This window comes from Arachis hypogaea, chromosome 3 (assembly GCF_003086295.3).
Source record: "Arachis hypogaea cultivar Tifrunner chromosome 3, arahy.Tifrunner.gnm2.J5K5, whole genome shotgun sequence".
Classification (NCBI taxonomy): Eukaryota; Viridiplantae; Streptophyta; class Magnoliopsida; order Fabales; family Fabaceae; genus Arachis; species Arachis hypogaea.
In genome coordinates, this window is record NC_092038.1 from 10,396,775 (window position 1) to 10,414,500 (window position 17,726).

At 32.3% G+C, this 17,726-nt stretch overlaps 1 protein-coding gene across 1 annotated transcript; it reads left to right on the forward strand.

Moving 5' to 3' along the window:
* Nucleotides 1-5,233: 5,233 nt before the first annotated feature.
* Nucleotides 5,234-8,737, forward strand: LOC112789436 (uncharacterized). Its single transcript, XM_025831329.3, has 3 exons — nt 5,234-5,579; nt 5,976-6,253; nt 6,436-8,737. The coding sequence occupies exons 1-3, from the start codon at nt 5,396-5,398 to the stop codon at nt 8,383-8,385; spliced, it is 2,412 nt and encodes an 803-aa protein (XP_025687114.1). The 5' UTR covers nt 5,234-5,395; the 3' UTR covers nt 8,386-8,737.
* The last annotated feature ends 8,989 nt before the right edge of the window (nt 8,738-17,726 follow it).

The following is a 17,726-nucleotide window of genomic DNA, read 5'->3' on the forward strand; positions in this document are numbered from 1 at the left end:
TGGTGCTTGCATTGGCATTGTTGAGGTTAGTTCAGTTTTCCATGTGCCTTTTTATTTTTTGTACTTTGTGTGGTCCTGTTAACTGATTCTGACACACTACTATTGATGTCTGGAACCCACTTATAGTCTTAAAAGAAATATAAAGCATGAATAATGCTGATTTTTTTTAATAATCAAAGTAAAAAGTATTAGTTTATAACATATTCGGAAACTAAAAACAGATTCCAATAATTTGGTATTACATGGAAATAGGGAAAATTAATTTTTTTTAACTGTGTTGTTTATACATGTTGTTAAGAGTTTAGTATATACATATATTTACTACAGATGTTTGAATATTTAGCCACTTCTATGTTTTAACATGAAAAAAATTTTAGGAGAGATTTAGAGGAAGATCTCTGTTACTTGCATGATAAAGTGAAGAGGTTTTTTCCAATGGACCTCTATTATGTTAACTTCTTTGATTTGGTGGCATTGTTTAAAGAATTAGAATACTTACGATATAAGGAGATGTTCTAGTTTGATATGACAACACCTACCATGGAGTCTGGTCTTCATGCAGTTAAAGGAGATGAAGAGATTAATCAAATGAGAAATATTAAACTTATGAATAGAAAGACGGATGAATTCTATATTTATTTTGATCACGAAGTTGATATGTCTGAAGTAGTTGAAGAAGGTTTAGCTGATAAGACTATAATAGTTAGTTCAAACTATAATAGTTAGTTCTTTGTCATCATCTGATGATGATGGATATGAAACTATAGAATATGAGCCAACAAGCCCCCTCTTCCTGGATATGAGACAAATGATAGTAATAGTGATGAAGAAGAATTATATAAGAAAAAGAGAGTGTCAAAGAAGTTAGAGGTAGATAAAAAAAATGACTAATGAGATTGCTGATTATGAAAAAGATGACAAGAGTAGTGATGAGAGAAATTTGGGAGTATCACTTAAGAAGAAGAGTGACCGTAAGAAGGCTTCTTCGTTTAATAGTGGGCCGAAACTGACACCAAAAACTGCTAAGAAGAGAGTAAACAAAAAAGGGAGCTACTCAAATGAAGATGCAAAAAACATCTTTTTATGAAGATGCTTTGTATAAAAGTGTGATTTATTGATTTGGCCACACTTTAAATAAAAACAACACTTTTATAACATATCAAAATCTAACCCTACACTCCATCATCTAAGGGTCAAAAAGAAAAATCATCACATGAAGATAATTATAATATCTTCATGGGAGTACCCACCAACAAAAAATACTCAGATGTTAAAAGAAAGCATATTTTAAGAGATGAAATGTCCAATAAGCGAATGTCAGTTAAGAACACTAGGTCTAATTCAAGTGTTGGGCCAACAAGACATGGGCCTGTTGGAGGGACAAAAGATAGTGAAGACAACTATGGGTCTAGTCCTGTGCCAACCAATGCAGAAATGGATCATAACTATGATAAGCCATATGAGTTTGAGAGTAAGGCCTTCAATAACCCAGTTTCATAAGAGAATGAAAGTAAAACATCATATAATTCATTTAATGAAGACATTGAATATGATGAGCTTGAGTTCAAGGTTGATTCATTTAAGCCTAGTTGTTTAAGGTTCCTACTATATATATATATATATATATATATATATATATATATATATATATATATTCTGCTAATGTCTGTGGTTTTTAAGAATGTCCTGCATTTATGCAGTTGCAACTATGTATAAAATTGGGTTGAAGTCATAGAATTTTGTGCATCAGTAGCTGACTATAGGTGCTATAAGATCCACTTACTAACACTGCATTAAACCTGTTAACAATGAAGAATATTAGTGTCCAACAGATGCTCCAAGATGTGAACCTCCCCCAATAAAGAGACCTGTTCATCGTCCGAAAATGAAGAAAAAGATAGATTGAGTGGAGGGAAAAATGCACACCAACAAAATTAGAAAGACACTTGAAGTGACATGTAGCAAATATCAAGAGATTGAGCATTATTATAAGACATGCGCAAAAATCTCCCAAAGGACTTTAACTGGACACCAATAATTAAGAAGGAGAGAAGGACGAAACAAAAAAAACACTTATAGATTTAGATTGTTACAAATGTCTCCAGCTATAATATTGCCCAGATATGTTAGGGCTAGATTAGGCATATTATACATATTGTTAAGGTCTAAAGTGTCTTAAATTTTAATTGTCAGAGTTCGATTTGTTCTAAAACAAAATTTTGTACATCTTTCTAGGATAAACTACGTGGGAAAACAATGCTAGTGCAACTGCGATGGATTCTTTGGTAACTTAATATGAAAAATGATTTGATCTGCATATGATTAGTATGTATTATTAACTAAAATCTTCTTGTGTTGTTGGGTTAGGCAAAAACAAAAAAAAAATAATAAATAAATAAATAAAATAAGAAGAAACAACCTAAAACTCTTTTGACGAAGATTTTTTTAGAGACTCAAGAATAGAGGGATGAGATACCACTGTCAAAAATTGCACCCCAATCCCCAGGCAGAAGAGATAAGTTTTTTGAAATTGAAAGCTATAATTATTGGACATATTTAATTATTTCATCATTTAATTTTCTTGTTTCAGATTTCAACTAATTCATTCAACTTGAAACAGCTACCACCAACTCAACTCAATCAAACTCAAAAGATGAAGCACCTTGTGGTTAGGCCTCCTTATTTTTCTGCATCTGGTCCATCAATGGTTATGCAATTTGCTCCACCAATAATGGGTTTTAGAGCGTGTCTTACCCTAAACCAAGATGTGCATCCCAAGAGCAACTATTAATGTTTTCTCTGAGCAAAGGTAAAGTGACATTTTTGCTAAGATAATGGCTGCAGTAAATTCTGGGACTGTTTTAAGGCTCTTCAAATTTATTCCTACCTTAGATTCAAATCTCCTAAAAAGAGATAATTCAAGCAGTCATAGAGACTCTTTTTTGGACATACTTTTTCTATTAATTAAGTTATGATAAACAATGATTTGCTTAATGGTGTTGGCAAGTTTAGGCCCCTAATGGACCTCTAATTATTTATTTTGGATCATACTTTTTCTAAGGGTTATATGTTGCCCCTCTTTTTGTTGTTATAATCCGAAAACATGGGTTATTAAAGGACTATATGTTGTCCCTTTTGTTACATTATTTTTTTTCGATAAATAATTACTTAATTTATTTTTTAATTTTATTCTTAATAAAAAAATAAATTCACTTAGAAAAAATAATGTGATTAAAAATAAAATTAAAAAAATAATTGAATAATTATCTACCATACAAATTTGATATTATTGAAGAATCAAATTAAAAATAAAGTTTAACTAAATTAAACATTAAAGAATTTCGATACATTAGAGACAAAAGATACAATTTATATTTATTATAAATGTATCATTTTTTTCGCAAGTTTATGTACTAGTCATTTTACAAACATTTCATTATGAGTAAAAAACTTTAAGAGTAAAATTATAAAAAAATAAATTTATTTAGAATGAAAGTAATGTGATTAAGTGTGATTTACTTAGATGTGATTAAAAAATGATTAAATAACTATGTATCGTAAAAAATTGATATTATTGAAAGATAAAATTAAAAAATATTTCTATGTATCATTTTTGTCTCCAACTTTTTCGTCTTATTTAAGTTTCTAACGTTTCAAAATCGTTTCAATTTTGTCTCGCCGTCAATTTTGTTAATAGATCCCTAATGTCAATATTGAGCTAATTTTAAAATGTTAGACTTAAAATAGGATGATTTAAACGTTAAGAAAAATTTTGGGACTTACCTCAAATGTTGGGGATAAAAACGATATTTTAATCTTCTTAAAAAATACTTCTAACTTTAATTTTATTCAATTTTATCTTTAACGTTTTTAATTTATGTCAAAATTATTCCTAAATGTTAATTCCATCTAAAATATTAGGGAAAAATTGAAAAGTCCAAGAGTAGTTCTGATGCAAATAAAAAATGCTAGAAAAAATTTTGAATGAATCGAAAATATTATGGATAAAATTAAATATCAATAGTATTTTTAAAAAAATTACAAATATTAAAGATAAAAAAATACATTTTATCTAACAATATATATTTCATTCATATATATATACAATATATTTTTGAAAAAATATCAAAATAAAAAATAAAATATAAAGACAATGAGCAAAGAAAAATGAAGAGATGAAGCAAATCTACAAAATTGAAGATATTATCAATAGCATCGCAACGTTACGAACAAAAGAAAGCAGAAAAATGAATTGACACATATAAAGATATGGATTTGGTTTTTTTAAATTTTGAATTTATATTTTAGAGGGTAAAGTGTGATTTATTACTATTGAATGATTTTTTTTATATTTATTTTTTGTCCTATTTATAAAATTAATGATAAAAAATTATACTTTATTTTTTAAAGTAAAATTCAAAATTTAGAGGATCCAAATCTAAAAAATATAAAACAGAGGAAAGAAGTGCAGAACAAAGAGTGGAAGAAGGGGAGGAGGATCTAGCAATCCGAGGGAGCAATGATGAAGGAAGAGGGCAATAGTAAAGAAAGAGAGAAAAAATTGGAAAAAAGGGGTCAGAATTAAGATAAAATTGACAATTTATAAAATATTTAATAAAAGTGTCAAAATTTATGTTTTGTGGATTATGTTTCAATATATGTATTTTATGTGCATTTATGTATCACTATATCCAAAATATATATATATATATATATATATATATTAGCAAATAAATAATGTATATGTGCTGCTTAACCATATTTCTAATAGAAGTCCAAAATACTATTTTTAAATTGTATTATTTTTAGTCAATAAATAATTAAGGTTGTTAAAGGTAACAGAAGTAGGAAATACTGTATGATATATTAATTTTTTCACTTTTTTATTTTGAATAAAGTGCGAGTTATTCATGTACTTATAAGAGTCAAAAGTTCGAATTCAATTATATATATATATATATAAATTTATTGATTAATAATAATTTTTTAAATAAAATAATTTTTAGTCTACCAAAATAAAAATACACGAGAAATAAAAAATATTTTACATTTTATTAGATTATTTTTTTATTATTAGATTATTTTTTTATTTTCTCGTGACCCAGATTAATAAGAGTGGTAAGATATTTTCTTCATTTTATTAACATTTTAAAATGAAAAATGTTGGCTTGATTATTTTCCTCGTTTCACATCTAAAATAGCTAATATTTATCTACTTCCCCATTTTATTTATATATATAAAAAGAAAAAGAATTAGAGAGAAGGAGATAACTTAATTCCGAGTTTCTGACTCCTCAGTTCTTCAGAGGCGTTACTTAGAAGAACGAAGAGTAATTTGCGTATAATAAAACCCATCTCATCTTTAATTATCAGAGAAAAGACACGTGATTCTGTGATGACGGAGATGGAGACCACCGAAACGAACTGGAACGTTGCTTCGTCTTCCGTTTCCGTCGCCAACTGCGTCACCTTCGAATCCTCACTCTCTCTGTTAAACGACGATAATCAACAACAAGCTTCTTCATCTCCACTTTTTCTTCGCTCACCTTCTCCCGATTCCTCTCCTTGCGAGATCAAGAGTACGTTTCACTTTCACTACACTTAACTTTGTCTCGTTTCGTTTCTTTTTTGCTTTTTTTTTTGTTTTCAATTTTTTAAATTGCACTAATTGTTCTTCTAGTTATAGCTGTTTCTTATACTTGGAAAAATTGTGATAAACCTGTCATATTCGTTGTGGATTTGCGTATATAGAGCTAAGTCATTGATTAAATTCGATTTCTGTTTTGTAAGTTAGTATCGTAGGGGTTAGATTAATTTGGACGGTTTTATCATAAGATTTTTCATCTAGATTAGTGATTCTCCTCATATGAATGTAGTGAGCTCTTGCTCATTGTAGAAATTAAGAAAGAAGGACGATCGGATTTGAACTTTTGCACATTTTTCTTGCGATTGATGCGAGATTCGGTTTCGTGCAGTTTGTTTTAATACGAAACATGAACTCAGACAAGTCTATGTTCGTAGTACGGCTCGGGTGTATGAGATTTACACTGCATCTGATCTGCAGAGCAGCAATGAGTATCTCTGTACGGTTCGCTGCGGTGTTGCGTCTAGAGATGGTGAAATTCTTCGTGCTCCTAATGTTCCACATGTCGATGGTTCTCACAGAGAGTCGAGTGAGGAAAATATAAAAAATGAAGATGATTGGGTTGAAGTGAAGATCCCTGAATGCACCAACTCAACTGAAATCAGTCAGGTAAGTAGATTTTCTAATTTCTTTTTCAAGGAAATAAAAAGCAAAATAGATATATGATTTTATTATGTTTTGTTCTTTTCCAGAACTTTTGGGCTGTCTCTTGAAACATGAAGCTGATGGCATCATACCAAATCTTAGATTGATTTCTTTTTTATTGTTTGATGTTCTTTTCCTGTTCGCAGGACCTTTTTGAGGCTACAGCTGAGCTTAATGATGTCAGTCCTTGCATTTCTGTTACGCTTCGTTTGCTCTCACTTCAGAGTAAAGGCTGCGTTTATGTTGATGAGATTTATATATTTGGTGATCCTGATGATTCAACTGATTCAGAAAGCCAAGAGAGCCGTAATGGAAACTCATCCAGTGGTTCTCTTATGGCTATGTTTCTTCCAACTATAATGCAATTATCTAAGACATCAGGTCTCGGCCATCTAAATGCTGTCAAGAAGGAAAAACAATCTTTTTCAGCAGATGATTTGGAAGAAACCCAGCCACTTGATTCAGTAACCAAAACTCAACTGAAGGGAAAAGCTAGCATAGTTGGTCCTCAAGAAGTGAAGTTGAAAGAGGTGAATGGTGGTTGGGTGGCTCCATCCTTGCCATGCACATCCTCTCAAGTCTCTAAATTGGATAGTGACTGTACTGCTGTACCCTCACAAGCTGATACAGTGGATAGTACTAATTGTCTTGCCCCCTCTGAGGTTGCTCCTGCCAAGAGCAATCATGGTTGTTCTCTTGGTGGCAATATTGAAAGGGCCTTTGAACAGCTTGTATCACGAATTGACAGGATTGAACAAATCTGTCTGGGGTTTCAGGAGAAAATGGCATTGCCCATGAGCAGCATTGAGGCAAGACTCCAGAAAGTTGAGCAGCAACTTGATACCCTGACCAAGAAATTGCAAAATCCTGGATCATCATCCTGTGGAAGGTGTGCTCCTGAAGGCTCTTTCATTGAATCAGATGCTATTGATTATGCTTTCACTAGGGAAAATGAACCAGAGAAGAGAGAATTAGTTACAGAAGTGCATATCTCTGATTCAGCAAATACTAGTCAAATGCTCCCAGGTCTTATAGTTACGGCTCCTGAGTTTCCTGATGGTGAGGATGAAGAAGATAATGCATCAGGGCAAAAAATGGGTTCTTCATGTGTTGAAGTAAAGCGATCAATTGACGATGCTTTATCTTCTGCATTAGCTAATTTTTTATCCACAGGCTCTTCAAAGTCTCCAAAGTATACTAAAAGTTTAACAGTCAAAGCCCCTGATTTTTCTAGTGAAGATGAGGATGATCGTGAGAGTAATAACGAGACAGCGAATAATGAATCAGCTCATCCTGTGGACTGTGAGAAGATTAATCACATCCAAGTGCTGACATCATCCAATATTTCCCTGGAAAGTGGAGCACAGGTAGATGAGGATTCTAAAAATGAACATACTGAAGAATGTGGTCAATCTTGTAGTATGGCAGGAGATCAAGAAGTATCTGTTACAACCAGTTCTGTAGCTGATCATAATCCAAAGATAGGTTTAACTAACAACTTTGAAGATGGTCAAAGCAGAGAACTCAGTGTTTATAAAACGGATGATTTGTTCAATAGTGGAAATGAAACCTCGAATGAGTTGCTTGGCAATCAGACTGCAAGTGGTTTAACTAGCGTTGCTCAGGAAGGATCATTTGCAACAGTTGCAACAGAAGTTGGGAAAAAACCTTCCCATGAAGACATTATAGAGAATGTTCTTGGATTTTCAATTGCCTCCTCTGCAGTAGATTTTGAAACCTCACTCCTGGATGTGAAATTCATTTCACAGAGAAGTCCTGTCACTGACCCTTTGCTAGAAGCTCTTCTTGTTGACACACCGGAAACAAACTCCCAAGACTCTTCTGGAAAGGAAACCGGTGATCATCTGGCCCATAAGGAACAAGAGAAGACCGATGGCATTCTTTCACTTGAGGAGCACTCTAACTTGGTTTCAGTAGATGATGAGGAAGCAGTGAATCCCACTGGCACTAGCGATGCTGCTGTGGAAAAAGACTACTCTCCTCTGATGACTGGGCCTGTTAACAGAGAGGATGATAATGTGCCCGGGGATCATAAACGCAAGCTTGATGAAATATCTGCCTCGAGTCTGATATGAAGCTCGTTCGTCCTGTTTATGAACTTTGGATTTTAATCTACATCATATTTGATGATTCATGTTTTTGCTTTTGCCAGTGCCCTAAACGTTGAAGAGTCAATAGGAGTTGCTAAGTAGAAGTGTAGAACCATCAAACATGTTTGGCCAGCTGTTATGTTTATATGGCGTGGTTGTAGGTTTGAATGTGTACAGATGCAGTACGAATTAAGTTTTAAGTTTCAACTGTAAATAGCCAATCACACTTAGGTTCATCAAGCAGGAGAATGATTTGGATTCAAAGGTGATTTATATTTTTTATGCATTGTTTGAAATTATAGATCGGTATTAAATAATCAGAAGACCTTTGTTGGTATGTGTGTCGTTGACGTATAATGTTCGTATCAAAATTCTTGATGCCATGTTTTCTTTTGTTAGAGCTACTGTTATATTTTATGTTCCTAAGTGTGTTTGAATGTGATCTAAGAAAATAAGTTGTGCATTATTAGTATCTGGGGAAGAATAAGTACCATAAAATGTAGAGAGAGATGTATGATTTTTGGTAGATCACAAGAGGGACGAGTGTAATTTATCCAAACTTTTTTGTTTACATAAATCAAGTTATAGAACTTTTTAGGTCCACTTTGTAAACAGTTTAAACAATAAATGATTATATTAAAATTAGTTTATAAATAAATAACTATATTAAAATTAGTTTATAAATAAATTATTTTATATTTGAATTTTTAATTTTAAAAATATTTATTTTATAAAAATGTGATAAAAGATAATAATATCATTAGAGAAATAATTTTTTTAATTTTTCTATAAAATTTTAAATTATTTTTTAAAAAATTACAATTAAATTTTAAAAATTACATCAAATATTAATATTATTATTTTTTATGAGTTTAAAGTTTAAAAAGAATTATTTTTAAAGTTTTTCAAACAAGCTCTTAATGTGATGTAATATACTTCTCAACTTAAGAGATGACTTAAATGCATTAAAGTTTCACATGGAACGCATACCAAGATAATTTCATCTGTAGATTCAATAAAAGTTACTAATGTAAAATTATGTTTAAGACTTGTACTATTAAATTATCTTATCTTAATTAGAAATGTTGAAATTCAACCTGTTTTAAAATAAAATGTTTATCTAATTTAATCCAAATAAAAAATAAATTAAAATAATATTAATTTATATTTGACTGGATTCTATTTTGATAAAAGATATAGATTAGGTCAAATTTTAGATTTATTTTTTAAAACCAATCAAATTTAATTCAAACCATAATTCTAAAAATCAAATTAGACCGATCGGTCAAATAAAAACCGGTTATACCAACAATTCAGTTAGGGGTGTTCACGATACGATTTGGATCGATTTTGAGTAAAAAACTCATCTGATTCGAATACTAATTTACTTGCGGTGCAATTTGGATTGGATGCTATTTTAAAAAAAATTCGATCCGATCCGATCCAATTTCAAGCAGTTTGGATTGGATTGGATTGAATTTGCGGTTTTATAAATTAAAAAAATTAAATACGTATAACAAGTCTCAACAATATCTTAAAAAGCCAACAATAATATAACAATAGAAATAAAATTATAGGTTAGTTAAAATAAATAAATAAATAACATTTTATCATAAAATATTTATTAAATAATAATAATACATGAATAATATAAAAATATATAAAAGTTGAACATGTTATAAGTATAATTGTAAATATAATAATAAAATAATAATAGTATAGGATATTGTGCGGTTTGGATTAGATTGGATCGGTTATGAAAATTAGATCTGAAATTCGATCCAATCCAACGATTTGTAAAAAATAGAATCCAATCAAATTCGAATTAATGCGATTTTAATTGGTTTTTAATTTGAATTGGATTGGATGAACGATTTAATTTGGATCGATTTGGATTTGAACACCCCTATATGCCGAAAACTGCTAATTGAAAAACTGGCTAAAAATTGCTAAACCAGCCAATTAAATTGACTAAAAATCGGTCTATTCTTTCAAAACGAGGTCATTTTGCTTGATTCTTAAAAAAAAAAAAATTACACGCGTGACTGCCCTTCGTCCCTTTCCCCAACCCACTCCAAAATTAGGGCACATAGCCACGCTGCCTAGTGCCCATGCATTCAGCTTCAGCCCTCACTTCCTCACGGCCTGTTTGAAAACTTTTCGTGATATAGAATTAAATTGAATTTTAGTGTTTGAAATGAATTAATAAAATTATAAAATTAAATTTAGTTTTAGTGTTTGAAATGTTTATCAAATGAATTAAATTTTTATAATAAATAATTTTATTTTTTATTAATATAATATTATATTTAAATAATAAATATATTTATTTATTAAATTATATAAAATAATTAAAAAATATATTTTTTAATTAATTTTTTCATTTAAAATTTGTTCATCTTTTTTAAAAAAATTAAATTAATCTAAAAATATTAATTTTTGATATTAGTATTAATTAAAAAAAAATAATTTTTTATGATTGATTTTAACAACAAACCAACAACAAAAAATAAACATAAATTATTAAGAACTAATTTATTGAGTGGTCTAATGACATAGTAAGTTAAAAAAAGTTAGTTATTAATAGTAAATTATAGTAACTAATTTATATTATTAAAATAGAATAAAATTATGCCACTTTTTGCATATGTCATGATTGACACCCTCACTTAAAATGTTTAGACATATTGACAAACACTTGGTGTCATTAATCTAAGTTAAATACATAAAATCTATATAAGTGCGGGTATGATAGTAGGTCTTTCAAAAAAAAAGATATATATTGTATTAAGTGAGTTGAAATAAAGAGAAGAGAAGAGAATGAAAGTGGTGAGAGAAGAGAGAATGTGTGTGTTGAAATATGGGAGACATTGAGAAAACGTGAACGAAAAAAGTTAAGAAGAAGTAATTAAATTATAAGAATATTTTGGACATTTTAAATTTTATGGGATACATATTAAAAATAAGTTAAATTATACATATATTTATATATAAATATATAATGACTGATTTTAGTTTGTAAATAATATTTTTTGAATTTAAAAATAATATTTATACACTAAAATCAATTATCAAAATATATATATATATATATATATATAATTTAATTTATTTTTAGTGTATATTTATATTTCAATATATATTTTATATAATAGTTAATTTTAATAACTGATTTTTGTCATAATTGTTTTGAATTACTAATATATATGATGTGTTAAATTCTTGGGCCAAAGAAAATAGCATGGATAGGATCCACATGAATTTCTCATAGTGGAAAATGGACTCAATGTTATAATACTAAGTTTTGCTTAAACTCGTTAATCTCACTTGTTAAAATAGTTGTAAAGAATGACTGGGATAAGCATACAATGTATTATATCATTGTCATCCTGAAGTACTGAGATCCACCCCTGTGGTATCATAGCCTAAGGTTTATAAGAAGAAGAAAAAGGTATTACTAGCAAAAGCAAGTAAGAGAGAATCACTAAACATGAATCCTATGGACTCTTCAAGTTCTTCACAACCCATACATCATTCCACCTTCTAAAGTATAGACCGATTATCCTCTAGTTTAAAGAAAATTCTTGGTAATAAAATTGATCAATTGGTAGAATTTACTCATGTTCTAGAAGACTCTCAAACTCTAGCCACTGAATACCCTCTTATAAGTCCCTATTCTTTTTACCAAAGACAAAAGAAATCAACCCTCACCTCCATCCGCCATCTTATTAACAGAAATACTTTTTCTCCTCCCAAAGAAGTCATCCAATCCTCCCATCTATAACAATGTGGTTTAAAAGTCACTATTGCTGAATAGTATATAACCCTAGAAATCACACAAGAACTCATTCAAAATTACCAAAACCAAGGCTACACTCATTTGCATCTGGAAGCAGTTAGGCTCATTCTTACTCTTCATGAAAGAAGATCCTTTCCGGTGACAGCCAATGTTGCTCTTTTAGATATCACTTTCAAAGAATACCAATATGCCTTGTTTGGAGCATTAGTAACTACACTCTCAAATGAAAGTGTCATTATCACTATAGCTCCTAATTTCACCATGAGATTATCAGACCCAATGATATGTCAAAGGATAAAAATCCAAATACAGCTAGTTGGAGTAATTCAAGACTCTAATGCTGAACAGGCCACCTTGCATCACCAAGTCCTCTACAGAGTTCAAGACCATGCTCTTGATCTCAATCTCCCAAACATTATAGGAGAAGCATTATTCATGTTCACATATAATGCTAGAGGGCCAGTAATCGTAAACATTCCAAGAATGATCACTACTAACAAACTTTCTTCTATCATTCCATTGGAATGAATTGTGATTATGAGAAAGCTTTCTCAAAGAAACAGGTTGATATTCATACTACAACATCTCCAATTATTACCCATAATAATGATGGAATGATGACTACTATTTTTCAGAGACCTGGAATAATCAAGCAAACCTCACTGCGAGGATCATCCTTCAGAAGGATTAATATGATCTCTCTTGTCCAGGTGCAAACAACCCACGATCAAGATGATCCACCTGTACATTTCTATGAAAATGAAAAACCTGTTTTATGTTTCTCATATAAATGGTCACTTCATTTGGGATGCTGACCTTTCCATGTGTGATTCTAACTGTGACTGTGCTAACTAATTGAGTGACACTGATGATGAAGATTATGCTAGACGACAGAGGAACAAGAAAAAGAAGAAGAGGTCACTACAAGCCCTTTGCTCCTATAAAAGGCCCAAGCCCTCTAATAATGCAGATGCGACACCGATGCTCAAGAAGAAAAGACTGTCTTGCAAAAATTCTATAGATTATCTTTATCAGCTAGTCAATACAATCCCATGCATTGCCATCCTCGGATCTTATGAGGAAGAATTCCCATCTTTAGTGACACAAACTGATGAAAAGAAAATCACTAGAAGGCCTTACGTAATTTCTCAAAGAATTACTCCACATAGACATCAGGCAACAACTCCTGAAGAGGAAGTACTTAATTGGCACACAGATAATGCAGTCATCAAAAATAAAATATTACTCTGAATAGATCACACTCTTGATGCTCTTGTAGAGAAAACTGAAGGTCTTTCAGTACAACTAGGTTCTATGGCATAACAAGTTACTGAACTCAGAGATCGGCTCTCTGCACATACTTTTCAACTTGATCAATAACTCAAGACCTATATTGATAATAGGTACTTTGGCCCAAAATTCTACAAGAAAAATAGAGAGCTGGATCAAGTTAAGGCCCAACTTCGACAATTGAGATGGACAAAAGCAAAGCAACTGTACCTTAAGCACTGGCTATAGATCCATTATCCATGTATCCTAAACCATATCCCTTATATTCGCTCGTTTTATTTCCCCCAACATACTCACCACCTGAAACTCCAGATTATGAATCCGTTTTCAAATCCACCTATCATTTAACCAGACAAGCAAACAGCAAAAAATCTATCTCTCCCCAAGGCCGTCGTTATTTGTCTCAACCTCAGCCACAGCCACCTCAGTCTCAGCCTTCACTCCAACCCGGACCTTGTCTTCCTTGAAAACTAGGAATTTTTTTCAGAAAAGATACTCCCTTTAATGTCCCTACAAAAGATAAGGGCATCAAAGAAGGGTCACATGCCCCAGGACGGACAATTAATACCCTTACTCTGGATAATCAATCATATAGTGAAGAAATCACTGATGAATCTGATGATGGAACTGCTGAATCCAGTAAAAAAATTGCTAAATGGTTTAAAGAAGACTATGAAGCAGACCTTTCAGCAATAGCCATGGTCAACCCTGTAGAAGAAGAAGAAGAGGAAGTAACCTCTGAAAGGGATGAACTAGCAACTTCAGCTAATCCTGCTCATGCAAGGTCCTTTGAAGCAAAAATACCCAACAAATGGTTCACCTTTGATGATATTCCACCTGCAAGATACAGAGAAAGGTTAAATAAATTTAGTGCTTGGGTTGAAACTACCATGGCCAATCCAAATCTTTCAAGCAGACAAGTCCTTGCAGATTTCATAAATCGGATTACTGGCAATCTCCGAGAATGAGCTAACAACCTTTCTGAGTATGAAAGACTCTAGCTCATTAATAGTACCCTTCTCAGTTTTTGGGAATAAAATACATAAATAATTCTTGGGAGACATTATACTTATCCAAAAAAAAAAATTCCCAAGAATATTTTGAAATGAAGTGCTGTTCACTCAACAGAAAGGACTTGGAGAGACATTACAAGAAGATGGCTGCTAAATATTATCCTTTTGGAGGAAATAATAATCCGCCACTAAACAAGTCTTCATGGCATCCTTGCCAGATGAACTTCAACCAGAATTACAACGGATGATGATGACTCTCTACAAAGAAGTGGCTACCACCACCATTGGAGAAATATATCAGTTGGTTCTAGCTGCTTTGGACAAATTATGTGAGCAACAACAAATGTTCAAACAGCTCAACAAAAATTCAAGCAAACTCAAAGTGGCATGCAATAAATTCTACTTGAAGATCAAATACAAAGAGCCAAGCATGTGGGAATGTAAGCCAAAGAAGAAGACGCATTGGCAACCACCAGCCAGAACTTTCCATAAGAAGGCATTCAGAAAGGGAAGAAAGAAGCAAAGATACCGCTATTTCAAAAGAAGAAAACCTCATACTAGGTCAAACAGATGCTTCATTTGTGGAAGATAAGGCTACTTTGCTAAAGCATGTCCTCATAAGACAAAGAAGGAGATAAAAAATGCTTCAGTCTTTAATGGATGCAGCTTCCATCGAAGATTAAGAAGATCTTGAATCAGTACTTGAAGAGCAAGAAAGCAAAAATGATGAAACCCAATATGTTTTTCAAGACTCTGACTCAGGAGGAAACAGTTCAGAAGAAGACCTCCTACCAAAGAGGTCAATCTTTTCCATATCCTCCATTGCGTCTATCACCACAAGAATTCCTAAAGGATCAAGCATTCCAAAAGAAGAACTTGGATACCTTGGATCCTTAGGAATAAAAAAAATTGATGGTACTCCTCGTCCTCACTTCGATTTAAAAGTCAAGACATCCGTCTATGACAAACTAATAAAGGCTGTTGCACTAATGGATACTGGATCTTGTGCCACTGTCCTAAAACCACATGTCTTACCAAAAGAAATGTGGGCACTTTTTTCAAGAAGTTCGCAGTTGCTAATAGTGAAGTCTTCACCATCAATCTCATTTTCAAAAAATCTATTGGATTGGAGATATTTGCAGGCTAGACTACTTGGCTCAGAGTACTGGGAAGTTATCTCCCAGACAAAGATGTTTTGTTCGGGTTTGATGCTTTCTTCCGAATCCATGGACTACATATCAAACCCACTGGCCTAAGTTACAAAGGACAATTTTTGCCTTTTACAGGGATACAAAACATCCTTGAAATCCAAGAATCTCCAGAAGAATATAAGGAGGTCCAGCAATAACTCCTTAGTGCCTGTTGTGACAGCCATGATCAATTCAACCATCCTGCACCTTTGTGGAAGAATCTAGAATTTTATGTTTGTCTCTATTTTAAAAAAAATGAGGACATCAACCCAACAAAGGCCACACACTCAAGAATGAATCTTAAAAATTTCAGGTTGGCAAGAGCTGAATGTGCAGTCCTTCTTGTGCAAGAACTCATTGAATCAACTAACTCTAACTGGGCATGTCAGGCTTTTTACGTTGAAAAAAGGGTCGAGCAAAATAGAGAGAAAAAGAAGCTTGTTATTGATTATAAGCCACTTAATGTCTTTTTACAACATGATAAGTTTTCTCTACCAAGGTTCTCAGAGGTTAAGTGGAGCAAAAATATTCAGCAAGTTTGATCTAAAGGCTGGCTTTTGGCTAATTGGGCTTCATCTTGAAGATAAATAGAAAATACCATTTTGCATCCCTGAAGCCCAACATCAATGGACAGTAATGCCATTTAGACTCAAAGTAGTCCCATCTCTTTTTTAAAAGGCCATGACCAAAATTTTTGAGCCCATACTACACTCCACACTTATTTACATAGATGATATCTTACTATTCTTAAAGGACAGTGAAGCCTATAAAGCACTCCTGGCCCAATTCACTTAAATTGTCAGAAAACAGGAAATCATGCTATCATAAAAAAAGAATTCTCTTGCTAAAACAAAAATTGAATTCTTCAAGATGGTCTTTGAAGATGAATTCTTTCAACCAGGAGATCATATTGCCAAATAATTAATCTACTTCCCTGATAAAAACATGATGGTTAAACAAGTCCAATAATTTTTGAAAATTGTAAACTACATCAGAGATTTTATCACATATGTGACCAAACACACCAATCAGCTATCAAAACTCCTAAAAAAGAAGCCCTCACCATGGGGACTTGAGCAAACCACAATTGTCAAAACCCTGAAGAAGATAGCACAAGACCCTACTCCTTTAAAAATTCCCAGCACGAAAAAAAGAATACTACAGACAGATGCTAGTGATGAATTCTGGAGAGCTGTGCTACTTAAAGAAATTGATGGGACAAGACACTGCTGTGCGCATGCTAGTGGACAATTCAAAGAATCTAAAAAACATTACCATGCCATTTACAAAGAGATTCTCACTGTTAAACGAAGGATAGAAAAATTCAATTTTCACCTTAGTTCTTATTATTTCACTGTGGAGATGGATAACACCTCTTTCCTATCAATGCTGGAAATCAAGAAAAAGATCCTGCCAGATTCTCAATTGTTGCGGTGGAAAGACTGGTTTCCTTGCTATAAATTCGAAGACACATAAAGGGACACCAAAACACACTTGCTGATTTTCTCTCCAAACCTACCAAAAAACCAATCCCAAAATAAATTCATTACATCTGCACTATGAGTACCCACAATCCTTTATATACCATTCCATTTCCTGATTGTCTACTCCACAGAAGCCCATACAGAAGAAAGATTGGTCCTTTTCGCCTCAAAGCAAGACCCCAGACAGAATTTCAAATAGATTGTCTAGCCAGACAAACCTTGTTCTACTGGCTACACTAACTCTTTATCATAACCCAAATCCATCCGAACCCAAGGTACTTCAACATGGATACCCTTTTCTGCACTATACCAATAATCCAAGGACCTATACCAGAGGAAATGATATGGTATATTTGGGCTTTGTCTTCCATATATACATATGTCATCGTAGTGCCAATCTTCTCTATATACCACATCCTATGTAATTGCACTCAAGCACAATCCCATCTAATTAGGTTATTCTCCATGTATGCTCTACTTGATGCATGGAGAGGAATGTTGTATAATATGCTCGATCGGCACCAACTGTGGGATAAACCTTCTCAAACAA